Below are 17,986 nucleotides of genomic sequence, written 5' to 3' on the forward strand. Positions count from 1 at the left end.
AATGGCTAGGGATGGAAGGAGAAGACATTTCTCTTCAGGAGACTGGGGGGTATCTGGTTGTTGCTGCTCTAAAAAATCTCAAAGACCAGTTGGAAGGAGATGATTAATTGCAATAATAAACGTGGTTGAAATGGAAACTGTTGATTGAAGGAAAAAATCTTCAGACCAAGGGAGATAACACAAGAGATGGAAATTTATAGTTTAGAAGGTTGAATGCTTGGTAAACAGTTGTTGGACGGCATGCACCTTCCCTAAAGGAAATAGGTGAAAAGGAAGTACGTTATCTAGAGACCTCACTGAGAGCTGTCAGCAAGCACTTCACACCTCTTCCTCATGCAAGGACCTTTAAGGTTGGAGGTCAGTTATCTGTAGGGGCTTTTCAAGTAGAGCTGCATTACTCTGAGGCCCGCACATAGACAGAAAATAGGTTTAGCTCAGAGTTTTCCAATCTTAAAAAGAGAATGGCCTTAATGCCAGAATTATATTAAACAGTATTGGTTGCTAGTTTATATTTAGTGTGAAAAGAACTTGGACTTGGACCTAGTAATAGTAGTGTAATCTTTTTCATGAGTAGTATCCATTGTTTATAAAGACAGATAAATGTTATTTCAATGCTGCTATTACATAATATATGAAAGTACTTAAGATGGTGATAAAATGGTCTCAGATGCCACTATCCACATGTGCGTCAGTCTAGATCATGATGTAAACCACAACCTGACCTACAGAAGTGTTTTGTTTGACTTGTACAGTATTTTAAAGGTGGGAAGTTTTGCATACAAATCTGGTTTTCCAGCTCCTCTTAGAAAATTGTAAGTGGGTCTGCATTCTAGTGTGACAGTAATCAACTGGATCTGACCCATGGCACTACACATGCACGCACATACACACAGTATCCCTCCACTTAGCCAGTCTCCATCACTACTCATTGCCTTCACACAGCCCACCTGATTTGATTTCCCTGTTTAGCTCCACTGATGGAGCTGACCTGGCCAGCTGTTTCATACAGAATATCTCAAGGGATCCCTCTTACCACTGCCAGCTACCTCAAGTGCAGTGTTGTGTATTTAAGGGTTGCTAAGAGAGTAAATCTTAAGGGTTCTCATTATAGGAAAAACAATTTTTAACTAGTGGGGTGATGGATGTTAACTAAACTTACTGTGGTAATCTATTTCACAATATATACATGTATCAAACCATGTTGTGCACCTTAAGCTGATAAAGTGTTATATGTCAATTATATCTTAATAAAACTAGAAGAAAAATTTTGGCTCCAGGATCAAATAAAAATCGTCATGTTTAAGTATCTCAGTTTTTGTTTCTAGGGTACAATCTGCCGTTACCAATGTGTCTATGGGCATTTTATTCTTTCCTAATAACTTATGCAGAGAAATAATCAAGTACCCAATCAATCCTCATGATCTTTGCAGATATTTAAAAGCTTAAAGATACTAAAATGCACTACCTTGGTTCCATTTCTTTGGGGGTCTGTATACCAAATTTCTTGGGTACTTGAAAGTGTAAGTAGCCAGGGCAGCTATCGCATTGTTCCAGGTGTTGTTAGCATTATCTGGCTGTAATAGCAGTGTAAATATGCTGATCTCAGAAAATGCTAACTAATCAGTTTGCATTCTTAGACATGTTACTGCTTTGAGCCTTAACAAAGGCTCTTGACCTAAAGAGTAATCAACAGCAGAGATTTTAGCTTTCTGTTACTTAGTCGGAAGAATCTTAGTAATTTTGACAAAATTGGACAATGTGCCCAAAATTGGACGTTAATCTTTGGCTCATGAAGATACCCCCGAAGAAGTCATTTCTTTCTGTATTCTCAGCCTCTTCTACAAAAGTTTTGATTCAACTACCAAAGTTCGTTGTTACAGTTCATAAATTGCTGGTTGTTTTTGTGTGTCAGACTTCCGTTGTTACTTTGTATATGACGTTGTACTCGATTTACTAGACCTTTGATTAAGTTAAATGGTCTATTTTTTGCAACAATGACGTGTAGTAACATATTTTTCTTTTTTTAAAAATAGATTTGGACTGAGCAACAAATTTGAATCTGAATTTCCTTCTTCGTTAACTGGAAAAGTGAGTGTCTCTCAGTTATTTAGGTACTATATATGCCTCAAAACTAAAATCTTTCTAACAAATTAGAGAAAAATGTATTCTAATGAAACATGTTTATTGACATTAATATTGCAGTGTTGTTATTTCTTAAAATTTTTCTTTAGGTAGCTCCTGAAGAATTTAAAGCCAGCATCAACAGAGTTAACAGTTGTCTTAAGAAGAACCTTCCTGTTAATGTCCGTTGGCTACTTTGTGGCTGCCTTTGTTGCTGCTGCACTTTAGGTTGCAGTATGTGGCCAGTTATTTGCCTCAGTAAAAGAGTAAGTTGAATTATATATTTTAATTTAAATTTAGAAGTAGACAAGCAAGTCTTGCATTTATTTAGTTTTTATTTTTTGTGTTGATTGGGTTGCACCATCTTGAATAGTATACAAAAATAACCTGATCCAGTAGAGGAGTGAGTAAGTAAATTATGGTATGTCCACATGCTGTTATATTAAATAGTCATCTAAAAATTATATTTATAATTTTTATGACATAGGAAGTTACTTAAGAGTAGAGTGGAATACAACATTCTCCATATATACATCGGTGGTGATATAGTGTAGTGATTGAAAATGCTGGGTTTGGGTCTCCTATTTATCTCTTACCCTAGGCACGTTTTCTAACATCTGTCCACTCTAGTTGACATATCTGTAAAGTGACAATATTCACCTACTTACTTGAAGAAGATTATTGTAAGGATAAAATAACATAGTGTTTGTAAAGCTCTTAGCTAATAACTCAAGTAAGTGTCTAATAAATATTTAATAATAGCATTATTACTAATATGTAAGATAGTACCCATAGAAAAAATAAAATGGTTATAGTGCTTAATCCTAGTTGTTAAGATTATGAGGACTTTTTTTTTATTTTACAAGTTTCCTATGATGAATACATTGTGATTCTGTAATCAGAAAAAATGGTCTGAAGAGTCATAATTTTGACTGCTTATAATAAAAAATTTCCAAGTTGTGGGTAGAGATGTAGCAAATTAGTGTAGATTGAATGCATTACATTTTTGTTAAAGTTTTTTAAAATTATGTAATTATGTGTATAAAAATGAAATACTCTGTTTTTTTTTAAGATTGGCACCTGAGCTAACTGTTGCCAATCTTTCTTTCTTTCTTTTTTTTTTTTTTTAGCTTTTTCTCCCCAAATCCCCCCAGTACATAGTTGTATATTTTAGTTGTGGGTCCTTCTAGTTGTGTGGTATGTGGGATGCCACCTCAACATGGCCTGATGAGCAGTGCTATGTCTGCACCCAGGATCTGAACCAGCGAAACCCTGGGCTGCTGAAGTGGAATGTGCAAACTTAACCACTCGGCCACGGTGCTGGCCCCTGAAATACTGTTAAGTTGAAACTGAATGAATGGTTTTGTGTGGCTGCATTTCATTTTGTCATCAAATAATGAAAGAAAATATGGAAAAGCAAATTCTGTTCCTATTATAAAATATGAGGTATATTCCTACTCAAAGAATTTTTTAACTAGTACATTTTATTGATAGGAAGGAGATAAGTAGTAGCATTACTTTTATAATATTTACTGTACTATTTGTAATACTTACTTTTCTCCAAGAATGTATTTTTTTTCCCATAGTTCTTACCAGATCGTCTTCAGACCATAGTATTTCTTTTTTTCTTTTAAATCTCTGGTTGTCCCTGGATCCACAGTTGAATTTGTAGCTCTTATAGTTTAGATCCCCTGACGCCCTCCTCCTGTGTGGGCATTTCCATTGTTTAAATGACTGCTATATCTCACTTGGTTGGCAGTTTGCTGTTATTTAACCCAAGGAATCATAAGAGTTTATGGCTCTAGAAACGTTTGTGATCTGATTTTTTGTTTGTTTGTTTTTTGAAGTTTTGGAATCCTCTGCTTTTTTACATATAAGTGAGTAAGCAAGATATTGCAATGTGTACAAAATGTAGGATTTAGAAAACAAAAGTAAATTTCCTGCCCTTCTCCACACATCTTTAAGATCATTTTTCAGATGCTTTCATTAAATTCCTTTTTATTTGAGACATAAGATAGATTTTTTTTTTAGGCTATTCTCATCTGTAGTTTCAGAAAGTACATTTCGTTTAACATTGTGGTATTCGGTCTAAGGTCTGTCTTTGGATATGTATTTTTTATGTTCATATGGACTCTACCATCTAGTGAGCATAAACAGATATGATCACTGTTTTGAAAAAAGCTGCGCTTTTCCCTGTCTTGGGTATAAACTATTATCTAACCATGGAGAGGTGACATTTCATGCATTTGTGAAGGGTATTAGAGGCCCTGAAAAAGGGGTGCTTTGTAAGATGGGGGCAGGATAATTCAGAGGAGGGATTTTTAACCTTTTATTTGTCATGGACCCCTTTGGTAGTCTAGGGAGACTTATGAACCCCTTCTTAGTGTAATGTTTTATTTGTATTTTAAAAGATTTAATGTATTTTAAATGTATACAATAAAATACATAAGATTATAAAGGAAACCAATTATGTAAAATATAGTTGTCAACTTACTAAAACACCTCAAATATATGATTTATAAATGTTTCTTTATTAATGCATACAAAATAAGATACCAGAGGATCCATGGTAATATGATGTGATAGGAAAAATCTCTGATTTCTATGAGTGATAAAGATACAGGTCCTGTTTAATCTACCACAGTTAGTTGCATACATTCATAGCCTAAGGAAATATACTAATTTCAGTTAGAAGTTAGTGAAAATAAAGGTGAATTTTTGTTCCATGCACCTTCATAGATTCCTGGATTTCTATCTTGGTATTCTGTGTTAAGAACCCTTGATTTAGAGGTACTAGTCTAAATAAAAGCTAAAACCCTACCTGATTGCCAGTCTCTGAACCTCTCTTGGTCCTCATTTGTGATGTGAAATTCTCAGTTAGAATTGTCTCAAACTCTAAGACAAATCAGGACCAAGGGCATACTCTATATGCTCAGTGTTTTCACTTTCCTGACATTATTCAATAGTTTAGTTTGGATAACTCTATTTCTGCCTTGCCTTTGAAACCCATCCCCAACTGAGTGCCCCTTTTTATGACCTGGTCTTATTCTGGAGACCTTGTTTTTAGTATGTGCTATGATTATTATTATTTATTTGACCTTCCAAATTGCCTTTTCCTTTTTAAAGAAAAATGCCATAGCCTGTTTTTGAAAAGTATTTAATATCCAATAAAAGTCACTCTTTTTGGCGTACAGTTCTGATTTTTGACAAATGTATAGAGTTCCATAACCACCACCATAATCAAGATACATTACAGTTCTCTCACTCCAAAAAACTTCCTTGTGCTGTCTCTTTGTAGTCATATCCTCTTCAACTCTTTTTTTTTCCCTTTTTTTTTGAGGAAGATAAGCCCTAAGCTAACATCTGCCAATCCTCCTCTTTTTTTGCTGAGGAAGACTGGTCCTGAGCTAACATCCATGCCCATCTTCCTCTACTTTATGTGGGACACCTGTATGGCTTGACAAGCGGTGTGTAGGTCTGTACCCAGGATCTGAACTGGCGAACCCCCGGCCGCCGAAGCAGAACATGCGAACCTAACTGCTGCACCACTGGGCTGGCCCCCCTCTTCAACTCTTAAGCCCTGGCAACCACTGATCTGTTGTCTATCCATACAGTTTTGCCTTTTCTGCAATGTTATATAAACAGAATTTCACAGTATTTGTAGCCTGTTTGGTTTTGCTTCTTTCATTTAACTAGTGCATTTGAGATTCATCTATTTTGTTTCATGTGTCAATAGTTTATTCCTTTTTATTGCTGAGTAGTATTCCATTGTATGGATGCATCACAATTTGTTTATCCATTCACCAGTTAAAGGACATGGAGTTGTTTCCACTTTTTGGTGATTTTGAATAAAGCTACTGTAAACATCCCTATGCATATTTTTGTTTTAACATAATTTTCTGTTTTTAGGAGTGGGATTGCTGGGTCCTATGGTAAATGTATGCTTAATTTTATAAGAAACTTTCAAATTGTTTTCCAAAGTGGCTATACCATTTCACATTTCAATTAGCAAGATATGAGAGTTCCAGTTGCTTAACATCCTTGCCAGGACTTGATATTATTAGTATTAGAAATTTTAGTTATTCTGTAAATATGGTGGCATCTAACTGTGGTTTTAATTTGCATTACCCTATGACTAATGGTATTGAGCGGCTTATAATGTGCTTATTTGCCATTTGTACATCTTCTTTGTTTAAAGTGTTTATTCAGATATTTTGCTCATTTTTCAATAGTTATTTCTTGTTATTGAGTTTTGAGAGTTCTTTATATGTTCTGAATATAAGTCCCTTGTCAGATATGTAACTTGCAAGTATATTTTTCCAGTCTCTAGCTTTTGTCCTTTCATTCTCTTAATGTCTTTGGCAGAGCAAAAGTGTTTGATTTTAATGAGTCCCAATTTATCAATTTTTACAAAATGGATTGTGTGTTTGATATCATGTCTAAGAATTCTTTGCCTACACCAAGGTCACAAAATGTTTCTCCTATCATTTCTTCTGCGTTTTACTTTTAGATCTATGACCCATTTTGAGTCAGTTTTTGTGTAGGTCTGAGATATAGGTCAAAGTTCATTTTTTTTGCATATGACTCCAGGTTCTCCAGCACCATTTGTTGAAAAGACTGTCCTTTCTCCATTAAATTGCCTTTGTACATTGTCAAAAATCAATTGACCATATTTATGTGGCTCTATTTCTCGACTCTTCTGTTCTCTTGATCTCTTTGTGTCTGTCTCGATTTTAATACCACATGGCCTTGTTTACTAGAGCTTTATAGTAAGTCTTAAAGTCAAGTAGAGCAAATCTTCCAAACTTGTTCTTTTTTGAAATTGTTTTGGCTATTCTAATTTTTTTGCCTTTCCGTATAAATTTTAGAATCAGCTTGTCAATATCTAAAAAAAAAAAATGCTGGAATTTTGATTGGGATTGAATCTATAGATCAATCTGGGGAAAATTGACATCTTAACAACAAGTCTTCCAAACCATGAACATGGCATGCCTTTACATTTATTTAGGTCTTCTTTGATCGTTTTCATCAGTGTTGTAGTTTTTCCGCATAGCATACAGATTATGCATGTATTTTGTTGGCTTTATATGTATGTATTTCTTTGTATTTGGTGATATTGTTAATGGTATTGTTTTTAAAATTTTGATTTCCAATGTTCATTGCTAGTACATAAGAAACGCAATTGATATTTGTATATTGACATCATGTCCTATGACCTTGCCAAACTCACTTATCAAATTCCAGGAATGTTTTTATAGATTCCATGGGATTTTCTATGTGGATAACTATGTTGTCTGAGAATAGTGACAGTTTTATTTCTTGGTTTCTAATCTGCATGGATTTTATTTGTTTTTCTCCTTTTTCACTGGGTAGGACCAGTAAAATGTTGAATAGAAGTGATGAGAGTGGACTCCTTGCTTTAGTCCTGGTTTTCTCTTCTGTTTTCCTGTTTTCAATTTCATTCATTTTTCCTCTTATTTTTATTATTTCTTCTCCTTGCTTTGGATTTAATTTACTATTTTTTTAGTTTCTTAAGGTAGGAGTAAGAGGTCATTGATTTGAGAGCTTTCTTTCTTCCTGATATAAGCGTAGAAAGCAAAACTTGTCCCTCTAAAGCACTGCTTTGACTACATCATACAAATTTTTATATGCCATGTTTTTATTTTCATTGAGTTAAAAATATTTTCTAATTTTCCATGAGACTTCATATTTGACTTATGTGTTATCACAAAGTGCATTGTTTAATCTTCAAATATTTGGGAGTTTTCCAGACAGCTTTCTGTTGCTGATTTCTAGTTTGTGATTAGAGAACATATTTCATGTGGTTTCAGTTTTTTTCATGTGTTAGTTTTATTTTATGGCATCGAATATAGTGTATCTTGTTAATGATGTATTTACAATTTTTATTTATATTTTAGCAGCTTTATTGAGATGTAATTGACAAACAATAAACTGTACATGTTTAAAGTGTATTATTTGATGAGTTTTGTCACATGTAACTTTTATATACATGTAAACATCAAGATAGTGCACATATTCATCACCCCCAAAAGTTTCCTTGTTTTCCTTGTAATCTTCCCCACCCCTTCCAAACAACTACTCATCTGCTTTCTGACGCTGTAGATTAGTTTCCATTTTCTAGAGTTTATATAAATAGAATCTTATAGTATGTATCCTTCTTTGTCCTCTTTTACTCATAATTATTTTTTGAGATTCATCCATGTTGTTGGGTCAATAGTTCATTCTCTTTTAATGCTGCATAATGTTCTGTTGTATGGATATACCACATTTGTTTATCCATTCACCTATTGATGGACATTTGTGTTTTTTCCAGTTTTGTCTCTATAAATAAAACTGCTGTGAATATTCTTGTTCAAGTCTTTTTATGGACATATACTTTCTTTTTTCTTGAGTAAAAATTCGTAAGAATGGAGTGGCTTTATCATGTGGTACATATATGTTTAACTTTTTAAGGAACTGAGAAACCATTTGCCAAAATAATGCTATTATTTTACATTCCCACCAGCAGGAAATGATAGAGTCTCTTCTGCTACATCCTTATTGATATTTAGTATGGTTAATCTTTTTAATTTTAGTCATTCTGATAGATGCGTAGAGTTATCATTATGGTTTTAATTTCATTTCCCTGGTGACTAATGATGTTGAGCATCCTTTTATACTTATTTGCCATTTATGTATCTTTGATGAAGTATCATCTCTTCCAACTGTTTGCCCCTTTTTTGTTTTCTTGTTGTTGAGTTTTGAGAATTCTTTATGTATTCTGGATACAAGTATATGCTTTGCAAAGATTTCTCCCAATAGGTAGTTTGTATTTTCATTCCCTCACAGTGCTTTCAAGAGCAGAAGTTTTTAGTTTTAATAAATCCCAATTTATCCATTGGGTTTTTTATGGATTGTGCTATTAGTGTTATATCTAGTAACTCTGTCTAAGCCTAGGTATGACGATTTTTTTCCTATGTCTCTTCTAGAAGTTTTATAGGTTTAGGTTTTACATTTAGCGCTATGATTCATTTTGAGTTAAATTTTTTATATGGTGCAGTGTGTATGAATTGAAGTTATTTTTCTTTTTGCATATAGATATCCAATTGTTCCAATAGTATTTGTTATAAAGACTATTCTTTCTTCACTGAATTGCTTTTGTACCTTTGTTGGAAATCAGTTGTAGGAATACATGTGCATCTGTTTCTTGGCTCTGTTCCATTCTGTTGATCTGTTTGTCTTGATGCCAATACCACACTGTTTTGAGTGTTGTAGCTTTATAGTTGTGTCTTAAAATTCAGTAGTGTTAGTTCTCCAACTTTGTACTTCTTTTGCAGAGTTGTTTTGCTTTTCTGGGTTGTTTGTATTCCATATGAATTTTAGAATCAGCTTATCATTTTCTACAAAAGAAATCCTGTTGGGATTTTAGTTTGGATTGCGTTGAATCTATGGATCAGTTTGGGGAAATTAGCATTTAAAAATGTTTAATCTTCTAACCCAAGAAACAGTATCTCCATTTACTTAAGTCTTTAAAATTTTTTCTGAGCAGTGTTTTGTAGTTTTTAGTGTACCTGTCTAGTATATCTTTTGTTAGATTTATCCATAAGTATTTATCTTTTATGCTATTTTAAATAGTAAATATGTTTCAATTTTCAAGTATTTATTTTTCCTTGATAGAGTATAGCTTTGCTAAACTCACCTGTTTCTTCCATTAGCTTTTTGGTAGAGTTATTGAAATTTTTCATGGACAGTCGTCTACAATGAAGACAGTATTACTTTTTTCTTTTTAATCTGGATGCTTTCTGTTGCTTTTTTGTGCCTCACTACACTGACTTTCTGAATCTCCAGAAAAAACATTGATTAGAAGTAGTGAGAACAGATATTCTTGTCTTGCTCCTGATCTTAGGGGAAATGCATTCAAACTTTCATCATTCCATATCACGTTAATTGTAGGGTTTTTGTAGATGTGCTTTATCAGCTTGAAGTTTTATTCTAGTTTTCAGAGAAGTTTTATCAGAAATAGATGTTGGAGTTTGTTAAATGCCTTTCCTGCTTTTTTAGAGATGGTTGTATGGTTTTTCTTTTTAGTTTAGAAATATATTGAATTACAATGATTGAATTTTTGGATGTTAAACCAACTTGCATTCCTAGGATGGGCACTATTTGCTCATGTCTGTTTTTCTTTTTATACTTTTGTTGGATTTGATAGACTAAAAGTTTCTTTAGAAGTTTTACATCTGTGTTCATGAGGTATATTTTTCTGGAGTCTTCTTTGCTCATAATGTCTGATTTTGGCATTAGGGTGATGATAGTCTCATAAAATGAGCTGGGAGGTATTTTTTCTTTTTTAGTTTTCTGAAAGAGTTTGTGCAGAATATGCATTCTTTCTTTCTTAAATTTTGGAAGACTCACCAGTGAAGCCATCTGGGCTTGGAGTTTTCTTTGTTGGAAGTTTTTTAACTACAAATTTGATTTCTTTAATAGATATGGGACTTTTCAGGTTATCTATTTTATCTTGATTGAGCTTCATAGTTTCTGTTTTTCAGGGAATTTGTCCATTTTATCTAAGTTGTTGAATAATAGGCATGTAGTTCATAGTATTCACTAATTATTCTTTTACTATCTCTAAAATGTATAGTGATATCACCTCTTTCATTCCAAAATTACTGATTTATCCCTTGACTCTTTTTTTTTCCTGGCCAGTCTGGCTAGAGGTTTATCAATTTTATTAATCTTCTCAGAGACCAACTTTTGGTTTCGTTGATTATTTCCATTGATTTCATGTTTTGTGTTTCATTGGTTTCAGTTTGACTTTTATTATTTCCTTTCTTGTTACTTTGGCTTTAACTTGCTCTTCTTTTTCTAGTTTCTTAAGGTGGAAACAAAGGGCATTGATTTGAGACCTTTCTGGTATTTAGTGTTATAAATTCCCTTCTTGAGTATTGCTTTAGATATATTGCCCAAATTTTGACATGCTGTGTTTTAATTTTCATTCAATTCATTTTACTTTTATATTTCTCTTTTAATTTCTTCTATGACCAATGCATTATTTAGAAGTGTTTTATTTAGCTTCCAAATCCTTGGGGGATTTTGTAGAGATCTTTCTGTTATTGATTTTTTTATTTAATTTCATTGTAGTTATATAAATACTTTATATGTTTTAAATCCTTTTAAGTTTATTAAGACTTGTTTTATTACCCAGAATATGAACTATCCTGATAAATTGTTTTTGTACACTTGAAAAGAATGTATATTCATCTGTTATTGGGTGGAGTGTTTTTAAATGTCAGTTAGGTCAAGTTGGTTGATAGTGTTGTTCAAATCTTCTATAATGTTACCAATTTTCTGTTTGCTAGTTATCTCAATTTTCAGGAGAGGAGTATTAAAATCTCTGTAATTATGTAATTGTGGGGTTGTCTGTTCTTAGAGTTTTTGTTTCATGTATTTTGTCACTTTTTAAGTAGGTGTATAAACTTTCAGGTTTTGTGTCTACTCTGTGGAGTGATGTCTTGTGGAGTGATGTCCTTATCTTTATGAAATTGACCTTTATCTCCAATAATTTTTCTCTGAAATCTGTTTTGTCTAATATTAATATAGTCATTCCAACTTTTTTTTGATCAGCATTAGCATGGCATATCTGTTTCCATCTATTTACTTTGACCTTGTTTGTGCCTTTATTTAAAGTTCATTTCTTATAGGCAGTGTTGGGTCTTGCTTTTTTATTCAGTCTTACAATCTCTGCCTTTTAATTAGAGATTTTGGACCATTTACATTTATTGTGATTATTGATATGGCTAAATTTAAGTCTTTCATTTTTCTATTTGTTTTTTTCCCCCCATCAATTCTTTATTTCCATTTTTATTTTCTGCCTTATTTTTTTAAACAATAATTTGTTGAGGTAAAATTCACATAATAGAAATTAGCTATTATAAAGTGAACAATTCATTGGCATTTAGTACATTCACAGTGTTGTACAGCTATCACCTCTATCTAATTCCAACATTTCTATCACTCCAAAGTAAAACCCCTAACCCATTAAGTGGTTTCTCTCCATTACCCTCTCCCTCCAGCCCCTGGCAACAACCAGTTTGTGTTTTGTCTCTATGGGTTTATCTATTCTGGATATTTCATGTAAATGGAATTGTACAATGTGTGACCTTTTGTGTTTGCCTTCTTTGACTTAGCATAATATTTTCGAGGTTCATCCATGTTCTAGCATGTGTCAATACTTCATTCTTTTTTATGGCTGAATAGTATTCCATGGTATGTATATATCACAATTTGTTTATCCATTTATCTCTTGATGGACATTTAGGCTATTCCCCCCCAAAAGGTGACTAGTGCTGCTATGAATATGTGTGTACATATATTTGTTTGATACTTATTTTCAGTTCTTTTTGGTATATACCTAGGAGTATGGGATCATAAGATAATTCTGTGTTCAGCTTCTTGAGGAACCAGAGCAGCGTTTAGTCTAGGGCTAGTTATTTCCCACTAGTGAGCCAAGAGCCTTCTAGATACTCTACTCAATGGCCTGTGAATTCTGATGTTTTCTAGTCTGGCTGATGGAAAGAGGCACTGTCCTGGATCTTTGTGAGCTTTGGGCACTGTTGCCTCTAATTCTTTCTAGTAGTTCTTTGCTCCACCTCTGGTAGTTTCCTTACCTGCATGTGTTGCTCGATGCTCACCTTACTGCTCAGTAGGGACTATCTGCAGACCTTGAGAGTTCATTCTCTGTGCAACATTCTCCTCTCTAGTACTCTGTTCTGTGGTTTCTAGCTGCGTTTGTCTGCCCAGACTCTCAGCTCTGTCTCCTTAACTCAGGGAGTCCCTAGACTTTGTCTGGACTCTCCCTCCATTCACTGGCCTGGAAGTTCTCTTACATCAGTAAGCTTGGGAAATCGTAGGGTCTGTGTCATTTGTTTCTGGTCTCTGAGGAATCACTCTCTTTCATTGTCTGTTGTCGATTGTCTTGAAAACAGTTTCATATGTTTATGTCTCTTTTTTCTTGTTTCAGGCCAGAGGGTAAATCTGGTGCCTATTGCTGCATCTCTGCTAAAAGTGAGAGTCTGAATATCTTCTTTTTATAGAAACATTTTTTGACATAAGTACCATGCGTGGTTCTGGGAATAGAAAGATGTATGTTAATGATCTACTCAAAGAGCATATAGTCCATTTGGAGAATTGGCTAGGTGATGTAGAGAAAGTTTAAGTTTGTGAGTACTTGTCATATTTTTCATGAAGTAGCTCTAATAATAAAAGACAATAAATCTGTGTCCTTAAGGTCTAGAAACATGAATTGGCCTTGTGCAGTCACATAATATATTTGAAACCTTGTTTTATATCTCAAGCACTGATTTGAATTTTTCATTCTATTATATAACATATATTTGTTTCAGTAGAAAGTGTTTTAAAATGGCTTATTGAGTAAACTTGATACTCTTGGAAGATAAGCATATGTGTCTTATGAAATTGCTGGTTTTCACTGCCATTTGTTGTGCTGCTAGTGTGCCATTCTCTGGAATTTACTTATTCGTGAATTCAATTAATATTTCCTGAAGCCACACCGTGGGCTTGGTACTGTTTTAGATGCTGTTTAGGTGCCGTTCAGAGGTAATGTGGTTCCTCTTATAGACTTAAAAAACAAAAAGCAATGAGGTAACTACAAATAGTGATAAGTGCTTAGAAGATAATAAAACAGGAAACCTCAGACTTTTAGTAGGTTCTTTGTAAGAGGCTGAGGAGGTTATAAGCAAATAAAATACTTTAGCTTTATTAAATTAATTTTATGGCATTTGCTTTGCAAAAGCTTATTTTTGTTTATACTTTTGTTTATAATTTGCTTCTTGATTGTGCCTTACCTGTAGTATTATAGTTTAGAAAATTGATGTCCAAGTAAGTGAATTCTCTGTGACTTGTACGTGCTTTCAGTCTGGCTGAGTTTTTGAGGAAACAAGTTTCAAAATTTTACTGTATGTTGTGTTGTAATGTTTTTGTTTGTTTGTTTTCGTTTGTTTTCCATCCTAAAGTAACTATTACTTTCAGTCTTCTGAGATTTTGCACATATATATCATCTCAACTTTTGTCACTTTATAGACTTTTTAAATATATGCTCTCAGCCATTATCCTTTCTGACTGAAGAAGCCTAAGTTTTAGACTGTTTATATACCAACTTCTTAATCTTGTTAGTTGTCTTACCTTCTTCTTTTAGTGCTTTAATCTCTGTCTTACAAATGATGACCAGAATTGTGTGGCTTTCTAAAAGTGCTCTGTATGTGGGTTTGTTGTAAGTAGTATATATTTCCATCCCTTTTATACTCTTATTTGTATTTAGTCCTGTATCAAAGAAGTATTCACTTAGGAATAGGGAAGTAGGCTGCAACATGTGGTAGCTGGAACCTGCACTTTGGTGCTAGAAAGACCTGGTTTGGAAAGTGACACTTACTCTGAGTGATCATTTCACTCTCTCTAAACCTCAGTTTTTTCCTCTCTAAAGTGGAGTTAATCTCATCCTTGCAGTGTTGTTTTAAGAATTACAGCAAGGAAAACTGGAAAGCCACATGTAAAAGAATGAAAATTGACCATTCTTTCTCACCATTCACCAAAATAAACTCAAAATGGATCAAAGACCTAAAGGTGAGACCTGAAATCATAAGGCTTCTAGAAGAAAATGTAGGCAGTACACTCTTTGACATCCGTATTAAAAGGATCTTTTCGGACACCATGTCTTCTCAGAAAAGGGAAACAATAGAAAGAATAAACAAATGGGACTTCATCAGACTAAAGAGCTTCTTCAAGGCGAATGAAAACAGGATTGAAACAAAAAACAACCCACTAGGAAAAAATATTTGCAAGTCATACATCTGACAAAGGCTTAATATCCATAATATATAAAGAACTCACACAACTCAACAACAAAAAATCAAACAACCCGATCAAAAAATGGGCAGGAGACATGAACAGACATTTCTCCAAAGAAGATATACTGATGGCCAATAGGCACATGAAAAGATGCTCATCATCGCTGATCATCAGGGAAATGCAAATCAAAACTACACTAAGATATCACCTTACACCCGTTAGAATGACAAAAATATCTAAAACAAATAGTAACAAATGTTGGAGAGGTTGTGGAGAAAAAGGAACCCTCATACACTGCTGGTGGGAATGCAAACTGGTGCAGCCACTATGGAAAACAGTATGGACATTCCTCAAAAAATTAAAAACAGAACTACCATACAACCCAGCTGTCCCACTACTGGGTATCTATCCAAAGAGCTTGAAGTCAGCAATTCCAAAAGTCCTGTGCACCCCAATGTTTATTGCAGCATTATTTACAATAGCCAAGACGTGAAAGCAACCTAAGTGCCCATCAACAGATGATTGGCTAAAGAAGATGTGGTATATATATACAATGGAATACTACTCCGCCGTAAAACAGAACAAAATGGTCCCATTTGCAACAACATGCATAGATGGACCTTGAGGGAATTAAGTGAAATAAGCCAGACAGAGAGAAGGACAATCTCTGTATGACTCCACTCATATGAGGAATTTAACAATGTAGACAAAGAGAACAGATTAGTGGCTACCAGGGGAAAGGGGGGGTTGGGGGTGGGCACAAAGGGTGAAGGGGTGCACCTACAACACGACTGACAAACAATGATGTACAACTGAAATTTCACAGGATTGTAACCTATCATTAACTCAATAAAAATTTAAAAAAACTTCATCTCACATGCAATCTTAAGAGCTATGGTATCTCAAAAAAAAAAGGAATTACAGCAAGCGCATGTAGAGTACTTAATATAGCATTTTGTCTATAGTGGGTGCTTAGTTAATGACAGTTGCTATTATTATCATTTTATTATTATTCTTCCCAGTATCTGTCTTGCTAACTACTGCATGCCCAGTGCCTCGCTTTCTACTTTGTATTCAATAAATATTATTGATGAAGGTACTCTTTGGCTTTTGAAATCCTTGAGTAGTAAAATCATAACATTTCAGAAGATATGGTCCTTACTATTCAAAACAAGATTCCTAAGTAAATAAAAAGATCTTGTCTTTTAGAGTAAATAACATATATTTTTTTCTGCAGAGGGAATGTGATAAAGTATAAAAGATCATTGTTTTGAAGCTGGGTGACCTTTAGAGAGGTGTATAAAACCTCCCTGAGCCTGGAGTTTTTCTTCCCTCCTGCCCCTTTCTTTTTCTTTTAATCTGAGAAAAGAAGAGGCTAACTGATGTCTCAGGTATACTTTCCAGCTCAGAAAATCTATAATCCTTTGAACATTGAGCTGTGTAGGTCTACAAAACATCCCTATTTCCACGCTTTAAGTAAAGAAGTTCTCAGTGTTGATTTTTATTTCAAATCTAAAGAATTAACATTTTAGTGAAATATTTTCATATAGATGTTTTAGGGTTTTTTTTTTTACTTCTCTGGTTTTTTTAAGATAATTACTATTTAGTTTTTGAAACTTTGATGAAAAAGACCTGTATCCTGTCTAACTATATTTCTTTTTACTTTAAGTTGTATGCTTAGATTTACTTCTGGATATATTTTCTTTCAAGCTCAAGTTTAGTAATCCGATAATTGTGAGTTACTTTGGTTGGGCTGCACTAAGGGGTGAAAATCCAAATGAGAGAGGTCAGGAGAAGACGTTTTTGAGTGAGAATGCAGCCTTGTTAAGACTTAAAGAAACTCAAATGGAAAGTGAACCTGGGGGAATAATAATCAAAATGCTACGAATATTTGTATATGGGAGGAATTTGAAACATACTTACTCAGTTATATGACAGTATTAAAAGTTACCCAGAACTTTCAGAACTCTGATTACTCTGTGTTTGGGATTTGAGCATTTGTAGTCAAACTGAATCATAAAATGAGAATGACATTGAACATTTGGATGAAGAATTAAATAAAGAAAAATGCCTCATTGCCAGCCCTGTGGCCCAGTGGTTAAGTTCTCTTGCTCTGCTTTGGCGGCCCAGGGTTTTGTTGGTTCGGTTCCTGGGCGCAGACCTAGCACCACTCATCAAGCCATGCTGAGGCAGCATCCCACATAGCACAGCCAGAAGGACCTATGATTAAAATGTATAGCTATGTACTGACGGGGGGTTTTGGGAAGAAGAAGAAAAGAAAAAGAGAAAAAAAACGCCTCTAACATATTGCAGATAATGAAATAAATAAAAAAACCTTAAAAGCATCTTAATGAAATTTTGGTGAAGGCAGAATCTTGAAAAGTTTCTAGTGAACAAGGGATGAGGAAAGAAATGTATTCTTATGGCAGCAATTATTATTGACTGAAGATGTAGAAAGTGAATGCTAACTTTTTTTAAAGAATGCTATTCAATTTGCTTTATTTCTGTAAATATAAAAAAATGTTTATAAGGGCTTTCATGTGGTCAATAATGTTCTTAGTCTTCAGAATCCTTTTTTTTCTTGAATTTCACGTGCTCTTATTACAGAGGTTTCTCAGGAACCTCTGATCTTTGCTGTGGGGGAAATTTTATGCTGTTTTAATGTACAGTGATAGTAGTTAGCAATATAAAATATGATTTACAGAAATTTATGTCATATAAACCGGGAGAAGCAAACTTGAATTATACATTTGTGTATTTAAATTAGAAGCATCTTAACTTTATATTTAAGAAAACCTTTCACATCATTTTGGATGTTTGACTTTTACACCTACTTTAATGTAATTTAAGATACTGACATTTGGTTTACAAGACAAGTCACTCCAAATTGCTAAATTCCTGATATTTACATAGGTTAAAATATTTTGCTATAAAATGTAAAATCTATAGTGATATGCAGTGGAATAATTGACTCCAAGGAGCACATGAAGAGAAGAATAATTAT

At 33.8% G+C, this 17,986-nt stretch overlaps 1 protein-coding gene across 1 annotated transcript in view; it reads left to right on the plus strand.

Moving 5' to 3' along the window:
* The window catches only part of CHIC2 (cysteine rich hydrophobic domain 2), a 55,780-nt gene that overhangs the window by 21,954 nt on the left and 15,840 nt on the right, over positions 1–17,986 (plus strand). The window contains exons 2-3 of the mRNA XM_001493501.7: positions 2,034–2,088; positions 2,232–2,387. Of these exons, the coding sequence (XP_001493551.1) occupies positions 2,034–2,088; positions 2,232–2,387 (211 nt within the window). The remainder of the gene's footprint in view (positions 1–2,033; positions 2,089–2,231; positions 2,388–17,986) is intronic.

The sequence above is a fragment of the Equus caballus genome, chromosome 3 (genome assembly GCF_041296265.1).
Source record: "Equus caballus isolate H_3958 breed thoroughbred chromosome 3, TB-T2T, whole genome shotgun sequence".
NCBI classification, from domain to species: domain Eukaryota; kingdom Metazoa; phylum Chordata; class Mammalia; order Perissodactyla; family Equidae; genus Equus; species Equus caballus.